General features: G+C 43.6%; 1 protein-coding gene across 3 annotated transcripts in view; it reads left to right on the top strand.

The window, feature by feature from the left end:
* The window catches only part of LOC144753560 (uncharacterized), a 516,183-nt gene that overhangs the window by 320,940 nt on the left and 182,062 nt on the right, over positions 1 to 13,181 (top strand). For all 3 annotated transcript variants that reach the window (XM_078641208.1, XM_078641209.1, XM_078641210.1), the window contains one exon: positions 6,740 to 6,798. In XM_078641208.1, coding sequence (XP_078497334.1) covers positions 6,740 to 6,798 — 59 coding nt within the window. The remainder of the gene's footprint in view (positions 1 to 6,739; positions 6,799 to 13,181) is intronic.

Consider the following 13,181-nt stretch of genomic DNA (forward strand, 5'->3'; position numbering starts at 1 on the left):
TGTGACAAGGAGAGTAGTAGGAGGGGCAATGGGGGCAAGAATGGGCGGTGGCGACGGGACATGCGGGGTGTGAGGCGTCAGGGCAGGGTACATTGGGGCATATGCAGGAGGGATTTCTAGCATGGAATCAAGCAAAGAATCACCTTCTTCTCCCCCTTCCATATGGCCCTTTCCTTTCTCCTCACGAGCTGGATAACATTTTTGTACCCAGGCCCCATGCTCCCTATCGGCTATTTCTACTGACTTTGTCATTTGATTTTGTAAATTTTCTCTGACATGATCGGCCATTGACATACGTTCCTGTTTCCTTTCTTGAGCCTTCTGCTTTCTAGCTCTCTGCTCTATCTATTTCCTCCAAAATCGGACAGATTCAAACATAGACGGGCGCGTTTTTCTTTTCATTAATTGTTCCTCCAAGTTTGCGAGAACTTGGGAATTAAAGGAGCCATAAAGTGGCCACTGTAATTCTGCATTACTTTGTTTTGTATATTTCACCCAGAATGAGGAAAACATTATGGCAGAAGGGCCATGTTTAACATACATCGTATGGCCTGGGGTCCCTTCTGGAGGAAGCGGACAAGCCGCCTCCAGCTGGGAGTCCTGCGTACACATACAACAACATAATTTCTTGAACTTACTACTGACTGGCATACTTAAAAATGGATAACAGACACCAGTGGGTTTTAAAAACTCACCTCGCTTGCTTGGCTTTTCCAAAAGTCAATAACAGCAGAATTCATACAGAACCGACACCAGCGTTTTTTTTTAACATTTTCACCTTGCTTACTTGGCTTTGGCAAAAGTCAATAACAGCTTGGCTTTTGCGAAAGTCAATAACAGAATCATACAGACTTAGTGGGTGATCAGTCCACCCTTACCTTACAGGGGTGGTTCTCTTCTGCAGACGTAGGGCTGTGTCCTGCTCCAGAAATTATTTGCTAGGGGACTCCAGCGAGAACACGGTCAAGTGGCCTAGACCGGGTGGGGAGGAACAGCGGGCGAGTCATTCGGCTTACCGGATTGCAAGAATCCCTCGGGTAGGGTACCTCTGTCGGAGTCTCTCCGTGCACCCCCTCACATCCACCGGGCCTTACCTTCGTGCTCGTGGAGTGCCTGTTCGGGCGCCATTTGAAGAACCGGAATAACCCTCTTACTGGGTCTCGGCGGCGGAGGAACCGCCCAAATCTTCCATACCCTTAATACGTAGTAAAAGGAGACACAGGAGCCTTCGTCTGCAGGAGGAACCGAGATTTATTCAAAAGCCCGGGCTATGGAACAGAATCTCAAACTAGTCAGAAACCAGACAGAGGAGGCTGCTGCTTCACTCTGCAGCTTACAAGCCTTTTATACTTTTTCATTCCAGTCTTTTGGCTGTTAGTTCATTGTTTAATCAGGGTAGTGTTTGCAGTTGATAACCAGATCCAGACGATGTTTGTAGATAGTGACCTGGTCAAGGCTTGGTACACAAATCATTGTTCACTCGGCTTTGATCAAGGCTCAGTCTTTTAGGTCATTGTTCAATTGCCTTGATCAAAGCCTGGACTTTCAAGTCATTGTTTAATCACCCTGATCAAGGGCCAGCAGTCAGACCATTATCCAGATAACCAGATCACGGTGACAAGGATGTTTACCAAGCTGGGAGCAGGAGATGGAAAATAAATCATCTACTCAGGGTGTGAGTGTCTCGTGGCTTTCAGTTGAACTGCAAAGAATGGGGGGGGAGGGGAGGATGTGCGACAGTTCCTGGGCAGAAATGCAGGCTGCAAGATGGTTTTTGTCGTGTCAGTTAGAATTTTCCTCAGGCATCAGTAGAAATTACCAGGTGGGTCGTGTGGAAGTGTTTGACACGAGATGGCAATGAAAAAGCAATGGAGTCCCGGTACAAATGATGCCGATCAGAAGAACACTTCCTCACCTTGAATATCAGATGTATTGTTCATCGACTGGAGATAAACAGAAAGTGTTAACTTTCAAAGTAATTATACTCTGAGGATTCTCTTTTTCAGAAACTCAGTAAACGCCAGTGTTTTTATGCATATTGTTTAGCCAGAACCTGTTTAGTACTATTGTTATGGGGACTGTTTTTAGATTTTCTTAGTGCAGATTCTCACACTAGTTTCGCTGTGCTCGCAATGTTTCACACAACTTTATTCACATCACATTAACCACACTAAGATGGCCGCCGTGCACATTTCAGCACCTAGCACTCCTGTCGTTTATGTTTAGTATCGTTCACTTGATCAGGAACAGTTTTATGGCACGCGGTCTTTCGAGCCGCATTCAAACCATTACAGCATTTGAGCTTCAGAGCATTATCCCGTTTATCTATACGAGCATCCTTTACAAAGCTGAGTGTCTTTTTGTTGTATGTCCTCACTGTTCCGATACCAATTCTGATTACTGTATCCAGTAATGACTCAGTTTTATATTTCTTGTAGACCCATTAACTCGAGAGCAGACCTGCACATGTACCTCGCGAGTTTACCGCACAGCGGTCACATTACTTATAAACCTTTGCACAGCACGTTTTTTGAGCTCTTGGTGTATTTGTTTTACAGACGACTTGGCGCAACGGTTTATATCAACGTGGCTTCCCCACGTTTCGTGTTCAAACGACGGTCAGTTCCCTCCTTTTATCATGCATGATTGAAAGCAGCGTCACTTCGGCTTCACTTTCACCCGCACTTTTATTCTTGGACTTACGTATGTGCAGGTAGTTGTGTCCCCCACTTACCGGTTGGCCGCATGCGACACGCTAGCATATTGTTTCCACTCTCACTTCCACACTGAGTAGTGCTTACTCTTTTGTCTTTTTATTGTAGTTCTCAGCACGTAGTAATTGAAGGCGATAACTTGCACTCCGTGTCTTTCATACACGATTACCTCTACTTTCTTTATCCTTGCAACAATAGAGTACTCTTCTGTAAATGAGTTGATTAACTCTGTATAACTAAATAGGGCAGATATAGGAAACTGGATTTGGATTGCTATATCTAAAATATGTTGCATGTTGTAACTTGTGTGACTCAAATTTTTTAGATGGCTTTACTCATCTGAACCTGATAGAAATATAGATATGGTATCATGATTTCACAAAATGTGCAATTATATTGTGTCTCTATTTTGCTTTATTTACAGCGGCCCCTGAGGAAGGGACAGCACGTCCCGAAATGCAACAGGCCAACAACCATCAATCGCCGTCATCAGTATATTCATGTTAACTAAATTGATGTAATCATTATAACAAATTTATGAACCTTGAAAAAAGTAATGAATTTAGTCATGAAGGAATTACTTTTTTTTTCTTTTTTATTAACTGTTTTTATTGAAATAATAAGCAAGTGACAGTACACATCACCGCATAAATCAGACAATTTCCAGCATAGTATAATCACAGTAAGCATTAACAGCTGTCTCTGGTAATTGTGTGCATAGCGCATCACCCCTTTAGTGTACCCACTACGTCTTCACCTTTCCTCCTCCTCCTCCTCCTCTTCTGAACTATCCCCCTCTGACTCTGGCAGTGGGTCACAAATATCTCCCCGGTAAGTGTTCCACATAGTCCAAATTTTATTCCATTTCCGTGGGGTGCCCCTGTTTGCATATACTGTTTGTTCAGTGATCATCGCCAAGTCCATGTTTTTGCACCAAGAGAATGACTTTTTCATTGAATAGTATTTAAATACAAAAGACATGAAAAACAAGATATAACTATTATCAATGAACATTGAATTTATATAAGCATTGATAAACTTATGATGATTTGCAATGTGTAATTATTTTGCATGTAAGAAGTTGAATTTGTGTTTAAATATTCATGTAATAAGTTTGAAATAGATTCACCCCAGCAGTGCACTTAGTCTAGGTCGTGACAGTGTGTCTCGCACCCACATTCTTTGTATGTGTACATGTGCCAGGACAAAATACAGTCTCTAAAAGTAAAAGCATCTAATGGCCATTGTGGGTCACTCTGTTGATCAATACTTTGCGCTGTGGCCGGTGGGAGCATAATTTGAAAGACAACAGTGAAAGCACGTTGACTTACAGCACAGATGCAGTTTTGTATGATATTTTTGGCAAAACAGCTAAAGCTGTCCCTAAGGCAGACATAAAAAAGAATGACTATAGAGTGGAGAAGCTCAGACTTCTGCCAGCTGTGACCAGGACTGAGGGCTATCACCTACTAGTCTCCCTGCTGGATGAGGGGACTTCACCCAGGAGAATCACGACCACTTGCCTTGTACCCTGCAGCGCCAGCATCTGTCTCACCACTGAAACCAGAGGACCCTCCCTTGTACAGTCTTGTGAATCGGAGGGGCCGTCGCTATGTGTGCCTCAGTTTGCGACCCCTGTATGCCAGGTGGGGGCTGTGGTGAAGAAAGAGGGCCTTCACTCATGAACAAAGTGTGACAGTGAAGCATACTGGGTTACGACTTACCTAAGCAGAGGATCGAGTCCATCACCCAAACCTTGAAGCACCGAGACCTGCCACCGGACTCAGGAAGACTTACCGAACAACTGGAGAAGCACTGTGGATGACTGCCACTGGCCCACAGCATCCAGACTTGTGCTCACCCCTGAGCTACAAACATGTGCCCTGGCTTTCCATTCCATAACACCAGAGAGAGCAGGTAAGAATGATTAACAGGCCGCTGGGATAACTTGCTCTGACTGACGCCCAATGGCCCTGAGGTACTTGGACTTTTAGAAAGCCATCTCGGAAATTTCAAGAATTTTACTCACTAGCGGGCTTAGCCTGAATGTTGCCTCACATAAATGGGGAATAGCCATAATCTTTAGACCGGGAAGTTGGAGTCAGGATCTTATCTGGACTTCACTAGAGTGCAGACCTTATGACAACTGTGTATATTATTTGTTGTGTGTGTATTTCACTTTGTGTTTATATATAAATGCTACTTTTTTCATAAAAGCAAGGATCTGGCTAGACAGTCATTTGTTGGGGCTGCTGAGCCTGTTTTGAGTCTTGTGTCTTGGGCTGCTCATATCACGCTACCACTGAGAGTCAAGAGCTGAAGGGGTGGTACTTGGTCATGTAACTCATAGCCCATAGTAGTTCAGGCCCCAGGAACTCATGAGTAAAAGGGTTAAACCCATGGTTGGGCCCTGTAACTCCTGATTGCACTTTGACCCTCTGAAAGAGGTTCTGTGTGTTTGTGCATGTGTGTGTGTATGTGTGTGTATGTGTGTGTGTGTGTGTGTGTGCGCGCGTGCGTGAGCTCTTGCTCTCTCTCTCGGTTTGCATTTTGCTTCTTCCTACCGGAGCCCATAGTATAAGGCGGTGATCATTTGACTGCCACACAAGTATATTAGCACTCAAAAAACAGTTTGCTAAGAATTTGGGTGAAAGGCACTTCACATACTTAGTGACTGCTAGTTCCTGCATATATTAGGTGGTCTTCACTAGTGCGCCACATTAATCAAGACATTTATTAAGTTGCAATATTGATTCATCAGTATATATCAACATTGGCATATTTACTTATCCAATAGAAAACAAAAAGATCAATTCATTAGAGTAGCAATGGTGTATATGTGCATTTTTATGTTGATGCCGCCCCCTCAAACCTTTGTGAATGTCATTTGGAGCACTCACATCAGCTCGAGAAGGATATCAAGTTAAGTTCTGAAGGGCAGAGGCCTGGTTAAAGGCGTCAAGCTCTATCAGGGGGCCCCTGAAAGGCTGGGGCCCTGGGCCAGAGCCCACATTGCACAGGCCTTAAAAATGTCTCTGGGCACGTATTTCCAGCAGTCATCAGGACATTTTAGGTTTCGCCTGCAGGCAGCACTTGTGCTCTCCTTCTTGTGGACTAAAAGCATAAAGGTGACTTAGAGCCCAACTATTTCTTACCGTTGATTGGCTTACACATTGCTCTTGTTTTCTTGCTTCTTATTGGGTAGCTGCTCCCTGCTTCCTCCTATGCTTTGAGTTTCTACGCCTGCAGTGTAGTATGGACCAACTATAGTTTCCGGTCTGTGGCCAGGATCCTTCCACTAGACGCCCACTTCCTGAGGTACTTTTTTTTTTTTACTTTTAGACACGCACTCTCAATAAGTGCCTGCAGTCCGTCCGTTGTCCCCCATCCAGTGCTTCTCTTGACTCGATCCCGCATTCGTGATCTTGCCCAAACCTCCCTTCCTCACCCCTCTCATGTTGCTTGCCACCCTCCCCATCCAGTTGTCCATTTTCTTTGTGAACTCACTCCCCTACTACTTGTCTACCACCAACCCCTCTCCACACCCCGTGTGTTATTTTCCTTTCTCGCTCTACTCCCCCTCCTACTCTCACAGAGCTATTAGACTTCATAATTTTTTTTAGAGATGTCGCACAGTAGAAAAAAGCCTTATGACACAGTCAGTCTGGCCGCGCCTGGTGTTCTGTTTTTATTGACTTTTAAGCCATGTTGCACAGCATGTGCTGCTGTGCAACATATCTAAATAAAGCACACCTAATGGCTTTTCAATGCTTGTTGCCTTTTGTTGTCGTTGACCCCTAGATTCTAGAAGGTAAAAGCACTGAGGGTTGTGAGTGTGTAAAGTTTACCAATGCTTACCTCTTTGAACATATTTTAACACTTGCTCTGCTTGGGGCATTTCTTTGCACTCAGACACAACCAGGCCTGGAAGCCTGAAGAAATGGAACCTCTTGGATACTTGCACCAGTGAGCAAGCTCTGTTGAAAGGTTTTGAGGTTTTCATGTGAGCTTTTTTCTTTTTACAGAACTGAAACGGACCGCCCATCGAATATATGTTGGGAATCTACCAAATAACATAAAAAAGGTAACTTTGCTACTTCTATTTCCTTTTTTTTGCACCCTCCCTCCCAAGGTGTGACGTTTACTTCCTCCTACCTCATGAAAGAGTGACCTTCCCTGGTCTGGCCTACCAACTTCCTGCATCACAGCCTGAGCATATCAAATTGGGTTTTTGTTTGTTTACATTATTCTCACAGGCTTATGTATCCCACTGAGCTGATTGATGGCCTAAACGTTCGACCTCCAGCTGTTCCTTGGGGTATACCAGACATGCAGGCCGTATGTTTGTTTCCAATACTAAACTTCAGATGATCGGTGTACTGGTCGCCAGCCTGAGACTGCAGTAGTTGAATTTACGTTACTTAATAGTGCACGCAGACTCCTTGTACCTCAGACCGTTCTCTCCAGTGAGGGGCTTGGCATTCCTTGATAAAACACAGCACAGCTATTGCCCAAGGAACGCAGGAATCACTGTTTCTCCTACAGTTTCTATATGGTGCTTCTCTCCCTGCTCACTCTGTGTCCCCACCCAAGCCTCCGCCCACACACACTCACCTGCAGAGTGTTTCTCCCAACTCTCTTTCTGGACTATGCCGCTAAGTCCTCGCACTGCCCAACCAGTGCGTTCCTTCTACTCAAGTACTGGTTTGGGGTCTAATTTGTTGGCAGTGACCAATCCAGTGATCATGAGAATACATGCTAAATATATGTTTTCATAATACAAACACAGTATCGAATCTATATGTAGGTAGCAGGTGGCCTCCAACCAATTGGCTGGACTGTGTATCTCGCTGAGGGGCCACTTTGCATTTTTAATGAAATTAAAATGGGGAAGGTGACCAACTTATTGATCTTCTGAGTGTCTTGTTGCCAGGCATGCAGGTAAAAGGTTAAGGGATTTGACCGCCTATTGCACATTAACCTCTCCTCCCAAAACCCCTGTGGATACTCTGCAGGTGCCAGTGTTGTATTCATTTGAAAAACAAACCCAGTATTAAAGGAAAATATGTCACCAGCCCATATTTTCTGTTTCTACCCACAGTCGAATAATTGCCCTTTAGCAGTTGGCCAAAAGATCACACTGACAAAGTCGTTTTTACATTTTTTATTTTGTATGGAATTTCTATAAGGAGGATGTTTATTTTAGGCCATCACTTGCAAGTAATATGGTTGTGAGGCGGTTGGGACCCATATATTTATTTTCCTCGCATTTCAGAATGCAGGGGAATATGTCGCCTGATCACCATTCCATAAGTCCAGTCTCATATATGTGAACAAAACAACTGTAGAACTTTTAGTAAAAGAAAGCAAATCCATGCATGTTCTGATTTGATCTGATTGTGGTTAGCATTACTAATCTGTCTGTAAGTGGTAGGGTTCCTCTCTAATTGGCTGGCGAGGAAACTGGAGAACATGGCTTTAGAGATATTTCAAACATGAACAGAAGAACATTCTTTTTTTAAAAGTCTATTCACCAGCCAGTCTGTTCGCCGAACAACAAAGGATTGTTTATTATCAGAAAATTAGAGAATAAATGATTTGCAAACTTTGCTTACATTTCAATGCTTGATTCTAAACAAACATGAGCGTGTTACCTAAATGATATAGCACCTAGCCAGAGGAGAGTTAGGAAGAGGTCCAGTTATGTTCAGATTTAGGCCCGGGACTCCTATGTTTAACTGTACATGGATATGATTTGATATGATGTTCCTACACCCAGACCATTCAAGTCTCTGCCATCATAACAATACCCTCAGGCATGGACTCTGATTTGACATCCTTCTGCGGTAATATGTGCACACATGATTTTGGGCCCTTGAGATGTGTCATTAAGGCGTTCAAGGGGTAAGCATGTGGGCTGAAGCGTCAACACCATCCTATCTGATAATCTGTAGATAAAGTGCCTACATCCTGTGGGCAATGTTGTCCTCGAGAATATGAGAAGATGTACACGTAAATAGGTTAATATTGTCAATAAATCCCAAATAGGGAAAACACCCACACCCCTGAGCCTCAGAGGCTGCAGTCAAGAAGCCACCTTTTATCACATACTAGGGGAATGCCCAATCATTCAAGCCATGTGGAAGGAAGTCACTGACACCATATCTCAGGTTATAACGGGTACAGTTCCACTCGACCCAAAGGAAATATTATTGAATATATCCGGAGAAACCCCCCGACCAAAGTATCATCAAATATGTGTGACCCTTGCTCCGGGACTCGCCAAGAGAAACATAGCCAGGATATTGGGGGGGCGGATCCTTCGGGGATACTGCAATGGGATGTCAGACTTAGATTGGTGACAAAATGTTGAACGGGTGATATACAAAAGCCAGGGATGCGCGCAGAAATGGACAAAGGTATGGGGGGCATGGAAAGACCATAGGGGCACTTGAGAACTCCGTCAAAGAGTGGGGACTTGAGTGGGGGTGGGAGTGAGGGTGACGGGGGAATCCCACAGGGTCCTGTTAAGACCACAGATAATTGACCGTACTATGTGTTGAGAACTGTTTTTATGTACAAATTCTGAAAATTGCAAAGTATGTGAAACCAACTAAGATGAAATATCCCTCCTTTTTCCTCAACAATGTAACGATGCAAAATGTTAATAAAAGTTTTTATAAAAATCAAATAGCATAGCCAGTTAAATTAACCTTCTTGATTCAGGTATAAGTTAGAAACTATGAACAATTTTTTACAAATTTAAGATTATTACAGAAGGCAAAATTATAGTAGTCATTCATAAAGAATTAGGATAAAGCTCAATCAAATACAGCATGAGATATAATAGTATGCTCTCAAAGTATTAGGAACGCAGATCGGGCCCACTTCCAATAGAAGCCCTTTTTTATAGCATAATATACAGTAGAAATCATACAATCAGCATGAGAGGAGCAGAATGATACATAGGTGCAGCAACTCATACTACAAAATAAAATGCAGCAATACCTAATACAACCCCCGAAATGAATAGCTATTAGTCCCTGTTTTCCCTAATGTCATTGGATGTGACAGTACAAATCTAGTTACACATATAACAGTGTCAGATGTATGAAACGAATGGGCTCTCTGAGCATTGAGCAGGAAGTACCTTGACCAGTTACATTACAGAGGAAGGCTTCCTCCAGAGCTTAACAAGAACATCTCATTCAAGAGAGATGGTAGAATCACAAAACACTGTTTGATAATATTTCTGTGCACAGTTTGCTCTGTGTGGAGGATGAAAACATGGCCGAATTTGGCCAATTCAATACACAGTTTTGTAGTGAGCAGCAAGTTGGTTACTTATGCAAATCGTTCATTTCACTAAGTAGTCATTATTGATTAGAAATGTCCTTTAACCAAAGTGACAGTTCTTCGGCCTGCCTCTTCTCGATTTCTTGTTTTCATAAAACTGACTCTGGTACTCAAGCTTTCGGATGTCTCTTTGACATCTGAGGTTTGAAGCAATCTTCCTCTAGCTTTGAGAACTGCTGAAACCTATGAGTGCCTAAAAGAACTCAAACGCTTTTAGTTCTCATCTAAATCTCAATTTTTAGTTGTTGAATAGGTTTCTATTCTTCTCAGCACCACAACACCTTGTAGGAGTTGTGCTCTAGAAAATAAATTAATAAAGTGCAAATAATGCCTTGGAAGGTTTCCTCTCTTGTGGCTTTCCAGCATAAAAACCTGTGTGTTCCCTGAGTCTGCTCGCATGCCAAAAGTCAGTGCTTAATTTGTAAAAGAAAGAGAGCCGATGCCCGAAGCTCTGCTCAGAAGCTAACTGCTGGTGCAATTAAATATCGGTGTGCCGAAAATCATGGCCGCTGTAGTCTTAAACCGCTTCAAGCCTCTTTAATCCACTACCAGAAACTCCCTGCCCCTTTATTTAAAACATCGCAGACTCCTGCTTTCTCTCTTTGAGACTATTTTTCTGATTTTATCTTCCTTTGCTCTGAATTTTGTGGTTTTCCCTCGCTTGCTCTTGGTAAATATCTGATGCAGAAACATGAGGCCCGAAACACTGGCCAAAGCGTTCTAGGATTTACATTTGAACCATGTCTCCGGCCTCCTAGTTTTTTTCTTAATTCAACAAAGTTTAATGCAAAGACACACTGGAAAAAAATCACCCAACTCCTCGCGCTGGGCGAGGGAATACTGCTAAAATATAAAATGCACAACCTGTGAAAGTATCCACGAATACAGGCAAGGTGCATGGTCAGCTCTTGCTATCGAGCAGATAAATAGGGCCGCCATGAGGGACGAAGCACACAGATAATGCTTCAAACGGGGGCAAGACACGCACAGCATTCCCCTTGCGGGACCGAGCAGCGGCGCCATCTGTTTCGAAAGCGTGAACAAGATCATTGAAAAGAGATGGCGCTGCTGCTCGCTCCCGCAAGGGAAACACCCAACTTGCACAAGTACCAATAGGGAAAAGTGCAAAACATGCACGAGTTTGAACAAAAGCCCGGAGCGATTCCAAATGGTGACTCCAGAGCGGCGCTTGCGCGCTGCGTAGTCGAGACCTAAAAAGGAGGCAAAGTGAAACAAGCATTGGCATAGCCAATAGGTCTCGCCTTTGGACCTTATAAGTGTTTAGCCATGCAAGACTTGATATTGTTGCACCAATGATATTGTGCTGCATAACTAAATACTCATAAGGTCCCAAAGGCGAGACCTATTGGCTATTCCAATGCTTGCTTTGCATTAGGGAATGAAAGCAGAAGGTGGGAGATGAGGCACTGGCAGCCGCCGAAGTGAAGTGGCAATTCGGATGGCAGTTGATGCTGAAAACAGTTGGAGGTGTTGGCAGGCCTGGGACGGTGCGCGCTCTTAGAATGTCAGAACAGCGGGTCAGTTCATTACTGTTTCTCAGAATGATGGAAGAGCTGCAGTGTCTAGACAATCTCACAAGCAAAGGCATTAGGTCCCTACAGTAACTTTTCAAGAGCATCAAAAACACCACCAAAGGACTGATTAATCATGCTGGTCAACTCCTGAAAATGTCCAGAGTGGCAGAGCACTGAAAACTTTCATTTCCAGCCGAAATCTTCCTACCGCAAAATATCACACTTTTCGTGTTTTCTTCCATCGTTTTCTTGGTACAGAAACGTAGTCACAAGTTTACAAGAATCTTTTCATTATAACTAAAGCTTTGCTCATTTCAAAAGGTCTTTATCTTGAAGATATCAATGTGGGTGCACTGGTGTATTCACCTGTTGTGATCCGCACATCCCGTTTACTGGACCTGATAACCATGCTTTAAACAGTAATGCAGACCTTTCTATTTAAATGAATAACATTAGCGGTTTATTTTGTTTAGGTAGTCAGTCCAGTGGGGCAGACATAAAACGAACTGGCAGCAGATCCGCTGCTTAAGGCAGCCATTGCATGTTACATGATGTTACGTGCGACCTTCGAATGGCAAGTTCAAATGATGCAACCTTTGTATTATTTTAGTATTAAGTAATATTATTGGGTATAGTAAAGATCCTGTTGAGTAAAGGCAGGTTATAGAGTCCGACACTATACAGGAGCCATAATAATACAGTTTGCAAATAGTACAAGAGCGCAATATCACCAACCAGATAGACGGACAGTAACGTCCATATGTAGCACACGCTAAGATCTGAAGAAACATAATAAAGGACAGACATACAAATATTCTAACAAAAAAATAGCACAGCAGACCAGGATTGCAGAATAGTACACCCACATATTGATCCCAGTTCATCAAGAAGCACTGTGCCCATACCCATCCCACTGTAGCTGGGTATCAGTAAACAAACGTGACCACGTCCACCAGGAAAACAGTTGCAATGGAGAAACTTCAATCCAGGGATGCAAATATAAGAAAGAGGCACCTCCCAAATGCAGTTAGAAAAAAAAACAATGCTCACAAACCACACCACAGTGCCTGTATATAAAATAACGGGGTACAAAAGGGGGTGGTGATGGACGGAGCATCTGAACCAATCAAACACTCACACCCAGTCAAAAGATCTGGGTATGATCCATCACCGTTCTTTAGCCCACTCTGCCACCCCAGTTCAGACATGGCTATATGGAAGCATATGGCCATGTCTGAACTGGGGTGGCAGAGTGCCCCCTTGTCCCCCTTGCATCCAGTTGTAGGAGCAGTTCTGGTGGTGCCTCACGCTGCTCAGCCCTCTCCCGCCCTAATCTGCCGTGATGCTTTGCATTTGGGTGACAGGCAAGTTGTTGGTGCTTGGATGAGCCGAGCTCGAACAGCTGCAGTTCGTGGCATGCGTGTAATGATTAGCAGTAGGTACAGCTGTTAACTATTCGCGTATGAATAATCTCCTTCCCCCTCTCAGCCTGTCTCCCAGGTAGTGTTACCTCTCACCATTAATAACTCATCGCCCATTCCCCTGTGATTCAGCCTTTCACTTGTCACTCACGGCG

This window comes from Lissotriton helveticus, chromosome 5_1, assembly GCF_964261635.1.
Source record: "Lissotriton helveticus chromosome 5_1, aLisHel1.1, whole genome shotgun sequence".
In the NCBI taxonomy this organism is placed as follows: domain Eukaryota; kingdom Metazoa; phylum Chordata; class Amphibia; order Caudata; family Salamandridae; genus Lissotriton; species Lissotriton helveticus.